The sequence below is a fragment of the Lactuca sativa genome, chromosome 9, assembly GCF_002870075.4.
Source record: "Lactuca sativa cultivar Salinas chromosome 9, Lsat_Salinas_v11, whole genome shotgun sequence".
Taxonomy (NCBI): Eukaryota; Viridiplantae; Streptophyta; class Magnoliopsida; order Asterales; family Asteraceae; genus Lactuca; species Lactuca sativa.
In genome coordinates, this window is record NC_056631.2 from 163,437,149 (window position 1) to 163,447,578 (window position 10,430).

At 31.3% G+C, this 10,430-nt stretch overlaps 1 protein-coding gene across 1 annotated transcript; it reads right to left on the reverse strand.

Annotated features, from left to right (window-relative positions):
• Positions 1-2,087: 2,087 nt before the first annotated feature.
• LOC111888185 (uncharacterized) lies at positions 2,088-9,673 on the reverse strand. The gene is made up of 2 exons (XM_023884318.2): positions 9,262-9,673; positions 2,088-2,703 (listed from the first exon to the last, which is right to left on the reverse strand). Exons 1-2 carry the CDS (start codon positions 9,488-9,490, stop codon positions 2,108-2,110), a joined length of 825 nt encoding a protein of 274 aa, XP_023740086.1. The 5' UTR covers positions 9,491-9,673; the 3' UTR covers positions 2,088-2,107.
• Between the last annotated feature and the right edge of the window lie 757 nt (positions 9,674-10,430).

The following is a 10,430-nucleotide window of genomic DNA, read 5'->3' on the forward strand; positions in this document are numbered from 1 at the left end:
ACTTAGTTAAGATTACTCCTTCTAAATAACCTTCCATCAAAAAGTCATTTTTGACGCTCATTGTCCTTAAATTGACTAGCCCGAATCTACGGGCGTTACTGTTCGATTGTTTCATAAGTATGTTGGTATAATGAGAAAATGTCATAGATCTCTAGGTTGCATGTGCCCACAAATTGTTTTATGTAAATTTCGTTGTGCAAATATCGTTGATTGTAACCTAGAAAACCCATCACAAATTTTTCCATTTAGATTTTCATGAAATTATGTTTGTGTGAAGATAGAGGATACATGTTGTAGTGGACCGACCGACATCATTAACCCAAAACTATTCAGAGTCAGAGAAATCCGAGAGAGTGAGAAGGAAGTTACAGCTTAAGAAGAGGTTATGATTTATTGTACTCTTTAGGTAAGGCAAGACATATTTTAGGGATTGCCATTGAGTTTTTGTAGGAACATGCATGCATTAAGAGAGTTTGTTGATGGCAAAGGATATATTGTGACGACTGAAAGCAATGTACTAGAGACGCAAAAAGCTTGTGGTTGGGAGTATCATCAACCTTGGGAGATGAATAATTAGGATACAAGGAATTCGTGGCACTAAGAGGAGTGATGGCATATTTTGCAACATACATGATAAATTGTTGGAGAATGTCTTAAATGTGACGATGTTGAGACAAGAAGAGACCCATAGGTGTAGGACTTACTTTAACACTTACAAAGTGATGGATCATGCTTAGGTCCTTGGCTAAAAACTTGTTGCTCAAGGCCTAGATAAAATGGTCAAGGAATTTGGCTTAACATATCATGAGAACAATATCTTTGACATAAACCATAAAATAGAAAGTTATATTTTGGTATTGACATATAAAAACATATGCATCAGGTAAAAAATTTTGAAATCCAAACTACAGGAGGAAGGTAGTGAGCCCAATCTACCAAGCTCGAGGAGCTTGTTTTAGGCCATATAAAAGTTTTTTAGTTTGAAATTGTGATGAGGAAATTGAGAGTTAACATATCTCAATGGCTGAGCCATGAAAACATCATCATGAAGTGTCCCATGAAAAAAGTCATTATTAACATTTAGTTGCCAAAATGGCTAGTTTTTGGAAAGAGCAATGGAAATAATAGTGATAGGCTTTGTAACATGACTAAATTTATCAAAATAGTTATTGCCATATTGTTAAAGAAAGCCTTCCGTTGCAAGACATGCCTTTTATTTGTCAACAGAACCATTAGGATTGTGTTTGATGTGAAACATCCATTTATAGTTAATTGACGTGTGAGATTTGGGAGGTACAAGTTCCCAAGTATGATTTTGGATAGGAGCATTAAACTCGCCATTAAGGGTCTTTAAAGGCTTGGGTTGGAGTTGCGGGTTCAAGGGTACGTGGTCGTGGATTGGATTGAGGAGGTAACAATGTAGTAAAGGTCTGGATCATGAGGCGTCAAAGGAGAAAGGATCGATTTGATACTATATAGTGATTTAGAAAGATTGAAGTTTTATTGCATACATTGTGGATCCATTTATAGGCATATTACAACAAGGTAATAAAGTAACTACATGAGAGAGTTAAGGAGCTATATTAGGTAAATAAATTGACAACAATATATTCATATACATTCCTTCTATATTTATTATGTGAACCTGATGATAGTGGTGTCCCTTATACTTCATTCGATAACCTATTTGATTAATACATACTACCTTTTATATATATATATATATATATATATATATATATATATATATATATATATATATATATATATTCCTCTTAAAGAAAAGTTCATAGTCTTGCAAATAACTGCATAAGTATTTAAACTATATTTCATTTCTACGCCCCTTAGTTTATTTAAAGTCTTTAAAACTGGGTATTTTTTGAAAAACATTTATTGGCAACTGGTTGTTGAAATATTTTAGTGGGACTTTTCATAAAAAAAACATGTTATGATATAGAATTATTTGACAAAATGTTGTAAAATATATGGTTATTTAGTGTTCCAATAAGTAAGTGAAACATAAAAACTTATCTAGAAATTTATCTACAAAATATAATAAAATACATAATTGCAGTCAATATAGGATAGACAAAACAATCCACCAAAATTACTTGCAGTTCAAAATTATAACAAAGCAAGGTAGTACAGCACTTGGGTTTCTTACAAACAAGTAGTTTGATTTTACTCCTCCAACAGAATCGTATTCACCTTCGAAGTCCCTATCGAGCATATCAATAACTCTTCCTGTGATTACTCTGCAAACTATGATAGCCATCTTCACATTCATCATATTTGCATTCGCATTAGCGTTAACTAGATCTTCGCAACTTGTACTAAACCATATTCCATTTTTCTTCTTTGTAGTGTAAAAGCCAGATTTAAATATATTGCAAATGCTGCAATTGGAGTCTCTACAGAGATTGGATGTTCCCATTAACTTGCAACGGGTGGTTTTTGTGCCATAGAACAATAATTGCTCGTTACCATCTACCATATTTCTAGGATGTTTATTATAATGTACATAAGATCTATTCTTGACATCCTCTCTGAAATTTTCAAAACTCTCTAGAGTTTCCCTCAAATGACTCAACTTAAGGACATGTTTTATTTTTACTGAACACCTTGTGATATCTGTTGTTGTTGCTCTGAAGATCAACTCGATAACATTTCTTGATGAGTCCCCTGTCTCTAGTATTGTTTTGCCTGATAATTTGGGTCATAAAATTAAGCATAAGCAAATGTATTTTCATGATACTTTAATCATCATTTCAATGGGGTTATTGATTTTTCTAACTATATATATATATATATATATATATATATATATATATATATATATATATATATATATATATATATATATGGCACATTAAGGTGATTTTTCTTTGGCTTAATGGACTTAATTAAAAGGGTGAATGTTGATATACATTGATGTTTCTAGTTTACTTAATATAGGAAATGAGACTATCCTTAAACATTAGGAGAAGGTGAGAATTTCCTTAAGTCCTAAAGTTTAAACATTTTCCCCTCATTTTCTTTCTCTTCAAATAGTTTTTAAGTATCATTTATCATACAAGACTTGGGCAAAGTGCTTTTAGAAATTTTCAATAATGCAATAAAACGAACTTGGTTAGAATCACACATTACGACATGCTATATGTTGAAATGTAGTCTAGACTTGAAAAATGTTAATTTGATAGATAGTTTATGGTAGTTAATTCTAGTTATAACCGCCAATATGAGAGGTTGTGACGGTTATGTTGAAGCATTGTGATGGTTATCATTTATTAATATATGTCTATAAATTGTAAACATGTTGTAGTGATTTTGATTAATAAAGGGTTTGTTTTTCTATGCAAAGTTCCCATGTAATTCTTATTTTTTTTCATCAGTCTTTCTCTAACAAAGTGAGAAAACATTAAGGAAAGAAAATATATTACAAGGGAGAAAAGAAGAAAGAAATATATGTAAGTTTTAAACATCGTGATTAACCTTGATCAACAAGATTTAGACTTTATGACAATAAAAAAGTAACATGGTAGAAAAAATAGGAGAAGAATGGAAGAACATGTAGCAAAAGAACTTTTGGAAATTAAATTTTTCACCACATATTTCAAGTGTAACTAAAATAGATGCAATAATAAAACAAGTGCATGTGTTTGTTCTTTAAAATTTAAAAGAGGAAATGATCAGGTGATGAAACAAATAGGGACAAAAGAGATAAAAACTTGTTGGATAAACTTTCTTTCTTATAAAACATGAACTGGGTATATAAACTTGAGGACTTAAAACTAAAATTAGCATCAAACTAGGGGAACCTATTTATACTAAATATTAAGGAAACCTAGTAAAATACGAAAACGGAAAACATATTCCTAAACATATACCAAAACTAAAATATGGTAGTTTTCCAAAAATACCCCTAGGACTAAAATTGTCCCAGTTTTTTGGATTATTCCAACATTTTCCCCCTTAATCCAGAAACTAACACCACATTCACTCATAACATCCTATTTTTCTCGTCTTTAAACTTTTTCTTTCATTTAAAAACTTCCCAAACAATGTCATCTTTCTTTACTCTTTGTTTTCTTTTCCTAGACTTCAATGGAACCTTCACTTAAAACTGATTTTGACTATTCTCATTCAATTGTTCTTTTTTCTTTTGAGTTTCCAAGAATATATTACTAAAAACTTTAGGAATAGCATTTAAACCAATATATTTTCCTTGAAATTCCTTTTCTTTACAGATATCTAATACGAGATTCAATACATCATTACTAGTAGACTTTCCACATACATTTTTCTTCATTGAGTTTGGTCCATCCTTCATTGCATGGATGGATTCTCCATTCATACTGGTCATGGGGTATGTTTTGGGTTCAAAGGTTTGTAGAGTACCAGGTGCGGTGAACTTGTTTGAGGTGTAATATTTATCTACATGATTTGTCACATGAATTACACCTATATCTGAATCAGGTAACTTGTACGAATTCAACCTATTCTTAATTCCATGTGACAAGGGACTAACATCCAATACCATCACCTCCTTTACCATCTTCATAGTCTTATCACATAACTCTGAATCCATAGTTGCTACTTTATAATCCACGACATTGTTTGGATTAATTTTCTTGAATAAATCCTTTCTATCAAAGAACTTTATTTTCTTAATGCTCTCCTTATGCAATATTTATTTTCTAGTTGTAGCTTGATCACTAACATATGAGAAACCCTTCTTTAATTTCTCACATTCAACCATTCTTCCCAAAAAAATCCCTTCATGTAGATCCATCTCATATTTCCTCTTGAATTCAAGATGGGTGTTACTAGTAACAACCTTAAGCTCAAATTTACCTTCTTCGTCAATTTGGCATTTAGGATTTATATCACTTAGCAAGATTTTGTATAAAAAATTTTGAGATTGTTTTACCTTAATGGTAATCTTCCCTTTTTGTCATGAATCCACAAAAATGCGCCATGTATCATGATTTGGTTACCAATATGTGCTAATTGACCTAGGCTTATTATGTTACTATGTAAACTTGGTATGTAGTATATGCTCAGAAGTAGTTGATTTTCACCATTCTTGCAAAGGAACAAGATTAATCATTTACCTTCAATTTTGACCTTCGAACCATCTCCACACTTCACATAACCTTGGATTTTTTTATTGAGATTTCGAAAATTATTCTTATCATCGATCATGTGATTACTCGCACCATTATCAAGGTACCACATCTTGGATTGATGTTGCTTTTTTTTCCACCTTCCATTATCAATATTGTGTTGACCTTTTGTTTAGTCAAGAACACTTCATCTTCTGGTTATTTGTTGTGGAATATTGCCATTAGTAAAGCTGGTTCATTCTCTACATGACCATGGGCCAAGGTTTGCTTCGTATTGTCTCTCTCGTCTTGGGGTTTTGCATTCGACAACATAATGTCCATATTCTTGGCAATTATAACATTGGATGCGACTCTTGTCTTGATTATCATTTGTACCATGAGTTCCTTCACGGGACTAATGGTTGTTTCTTCTTCTATGAACTCCACGGGTTACGTAATTGCCACCACAAATTCTTCCCCGACCACCTTGGTTTTGTGTGTTGCTTGTATTGTTTTCCCCCGGCGAACAAACATGGTCTTGATTTTATTGTTCCTAACTTCTTGTCCATTCATCGTTAGTGAGTAACAATTTCCTTTCACCTTGTTCTTCGTGTTCAATATACCTACAGATTCTCTTCTCAAGAGCTTTGAGTCTCTCAATAACGTCCTCGGCAGTCATCATTTCAAGGTCCACGAATTGATCGATTGTTGAAGCAATTTGCATGAACTTACCTGCTACAACACAAATCAACTTTTTCACAACATATGTTTTGTCCATGGTATCTCCCAAGGCTCGGATGTTCCTCACGATGTTTCCAATTTTTCCCAAAAAAATCATCAATTGTCTTGGATTCTTGAAATTTAGAATTTCGAACTCGGACTTTAGGGTTTGGACCTTCGCATACCTTACCCTTTCTGCACCCATATACATGATCTTGAGTGTTTCCTATACTACTTTGTCGTTTTCTTCTCCACTTTCGACAATAAGATCTCTTCCGGGATGGCTTTGTAAACCACTACCATAGCTATCTTATCCTTCTTTACTCCAACCAGGTTATAGGGATTATTAGGTTCAAACGCATCCCAAACCTCCTATGTATGAACACCTTCATCTTAATCGTCTACATAACATAATTTGTTCTAGTCAAGAAGTGATAATACATCTTCAGTCCTATCATGGTGTTGGATGTGGTCAATCGACTTTCCTAAGCTCTGATTTCAACTATAAATTCTAAACATGGTGAATAACCTTGATCAACAAGGTTTAGACTTTATGACAACAACAAAGCAACGGGACATAAAACAAAGGGATAAGAATGGAAAAACAGGTAGCAAAAGAACTTTTGGAAAATTGACTTGTTCACCAAGCCTTTCAAGTGTAACTAAAACACATGAATAATAGAACAAGCAAGTCTTTGTTCATAAAAACATCAAAGAGAAACATGATCAGGTGATGAAACCAATATGGACAAAAAAGATAAAAACTTGTAGACTAAATGTTCTTTCTTATTAAACATGAACCGGGAATACAAACTTGAGGAAATAAAACTTAAATTAACATCAAACTAGGAGAACCTATTTATACTAAATATAAAAGAAACCTAGTAAAATACATCTACCGAAAACACATCCTTACTAATAAATGAAAATATTTTTGCCACATGTCATATTTTCGTGTATTCTGATACATGTAATTTTGTGGTTAATTTTTAGAAATTAATTATACTTGTCATTTAGTGGTAATTTTTTATTTTTTTAATTAATTATTCTAACTTTTAGGTTATAAAAAGTAATTAATATGTTATTAATTTCTTTCTTTCGATATATATATATATATATATATATATATATATATATATTAATCAACCTGTATAGTATATGAGTGTTACACCTAGTTTTCTAATATATGCACACATATCAATACTAATAAATGAAAATCTTTTTGTCACATGTCTCGTTTTCATGCTTTTTGATACATGTAATTTTGTGGTTAATTTTTAAAAATTAATTTCCACTTGTCATTATGTAGTAATTTTTTATTTTCTTAATTAACTATTTTAATTTTTAGGTTATAAAAAGTAATTAATGTCATTAATTTCTTTATAATTACAAATGTTAATATGTTTCCTTTTATATATATATATATATATATATATATATATATATATATATATATATATATATATATATATATATAATTCAAATTTGGTATTTTTCTTTCAAAGTTTATTGTCATTTTAGACAAAATTGTCTACATAGAAAAAATAATTAAACTTTGTTGTTTCTCATTGATAAACTAAAAAAAGATTGTTGTATGGTCAAAATATAATTATTTTTATGAAGTTTGTTTTATTAGTTTAGATTGAATTATTTATTGATTCGTCGTTTTGTTTGTATATATTTTGAAATTTCACTTTAAAAACTATTTAATGTTTATGCTTTAATATTTAAAGTTTTTATTAAATTCTTAGTATATATATATATATATATATATATATATATATATATATATATATATATATATATATATATATATATATATATATATATATATATATATATATATATATATATATATATATATATATATATATATATATATATATATATATATATATATATATATATATATATATGATCAATCCGTGTAAAAAAGGGTCTTAGCACCTGGTACTAAACATATACCAAAACTAAAATAGGCTGTTTTCTGAAAATACCCATAGGACTAAAATTGTCCTAGTTTTCTGGATTATCCCAACAAGAGATATCAGTTCGGCCTCTTTGATGCAAGGAAAGAAAAGAAGTAGATGATGGGTGAAGGATTATATATCAAGAAAAGGATATGAAGATTGAATAACTCGTCTCTAGTGGAGTCCGATTGTGAGAAAAAAAAAATTTCTTGTGGAATAGAAAAACCTGAAACACTTCTACCCCATGGGTTGTAGGAGTAGAAATCCATGGAGGAAAGTATCAGACTGATTAAATCCTCCACGCGGTTCATGTGAAATATGTAGAAGATCTCAAAATCGAAACTTTTTGATGATCTTTCTGTGAAGTTCTCATCATCCTTGTTTATGGGTTAAAACGGTTGGTTTTAAGATGAGTAATGTTTGTGACAAAGTCGAAGGTGTCCATGAATTATTACAAGTTAATTTTGCAGGATTGCAACCTGCTCTTTGGGTATATTGGGAAAAAATAAATTGAAGCTAAGGGATGGTTTTAATGAGATAAAAATTAGACATTGGCTTCTTGTGTTTGTGGTATGGTGTTTCTTGTGCTTATCCATGGTGGTCGAGAGGCGACATCAATGCCAAAAAACCCACTTTTGCAATCTTTACCATTGTTGTTTATGGGAAAAGGTTTAATCGTCGTGTTATTTTATTAGTGGGTATGAGAGGTGCTGTCAAAATTCAACAGTGAAATATGGTATTGTCGTAATACTGTTGCAGTCAGATAAGAAAAATGTAAGATGTTTGCTTCCTACGAACAAAATCATACATGTGGTGTCATAATGAAAACCAATACAAAGTACAAGCATGTATATTAATTGCAAGAAAACAGTGAAAAGGAATAATTGCATGATGGAGACATCCTTTTGTTGTATTGTATCACAATTAATTTTCACTGTTTTCTTGCAATTAATATACATGCTTGTAGAAATATACAAAACTAAATAGCAACTTATTTAGGCAATGTGTTTTCATCATTTTACTTACACACTAAATAGCAACTTATTTAGGCAATGTGGTGTCATCCTTTTGTTGTATTGTATGACACTTAATTTGATGGTTAAATTAGTTAGTAATCTTGTCTTATCAAAAATAGACAAAAAAAAAATATAGTCCTAAAATGGACAAAACTTGGTTTCTAAAATGATGAAAATGAAGTATTTTACTATTTAGCATAAATAGATCCATTGCATGAAATGAGAATTGACCAAAAATACACGGTTACTTTCACGTGTGTTTAACACTTAAAAACACTTAAATGTCGTACGTAATAAACAATTCCAACCAAGTGCCTTTGCACACAAACCGTAATTGTCTAAAATGGCTTGCTTTAGTATCTTTTGTGGATTTTAGCAAGTTCAGTGATCAATTAATATGCAATGTAACAACAACTACGTAAGTACAATTACTAGAAACCATAAGCTTACCATAGATCCAGGTTCTGGTATTGTGATGCGTGAGTTCTTCATCATCTTCTGAGTTTCTTGGTTGAATGTAGGTTCTAGCTGACATGATCGGTCTTTCATCGGCATGAGTTACATCAGTCAGCTTGCCTCGACAGCACTGCCCTTTTCCTCTCAACAAGCGGCACAAGGCATGCATGGCTCTAGTAGCCTGTACTTCGACCACAACCATTGCACAAGGACTCGAACCCATCAGTACTGTGTTAGCAAGGTAAAAAAGATGGCTTCAAAGCTGCATATAAAAAGCAGGGGGTGAGATTTCGATTGAGCTTGGGTCATTGGGTGGAGTGCATGAGTTTACGTGGCTGAATTATTTTAGTCTTTTAGAAATTAGAACAAACCAAAGGAGAATGATGGCAGGGGTTTTGTAGGTATTTAGAGCATTGAATGATATCGAAGAGGGATTTAAATCCATGCACAGTAAAATTGTCTCTTTGGTATGTGGGAAGAGCAAAATCTAGAAGGGATACAAGACAGGTGCGACCCTACTGGATAATGTGAACTCCTATCCACTTAAAAAATAATATTTCTGAGTTGTTTTTGTACTTTGATCCTAGATAAAAACAAATAAAAAAACAACAAATTTAAATAAGTGATAGCACTTGGTGTAATGGTGTGATGGGAGGTGAGACAAAAGGGTTTTTTTTTATATGTTTGAAAAAAACTTCTTTTAGGAAAAGTTTTCACACATTTTCCGAAAGGTGGGGTTATTTTTAAAACTCTTTGTAAAATTTATGTATTAGTTTTAAAAATAAAAGTTGTAAATAGAAATTAAAAAATTGCATATGTTAAGAGGCTCAAAATATAAATTAGAGAGATTAAAAATGAAAACTTTTGATATAAAAAGAGAAAGGTCCGCTGCTTCTTCATCGCTAATCATTTATTGATACCTGGTATAAGTTTCCTATTATTTCCTTGACACCTCCTGTAGAGACCCTCACTTCACAATGACAAGCACACACACATTGTTCTTCTTACTTTTTTCGTTTCTATTTAATTCTATTTCATTTGATTCTACAACTTTTGAAGCTATCCCCACATTATTCGTCCAATTAGTGCGAGTTGTCCGAGATGTGCAACTGCCTAAGTCGTTAACGAACAGAGGATGCCTAAACGAAAACTGATAATCTTGA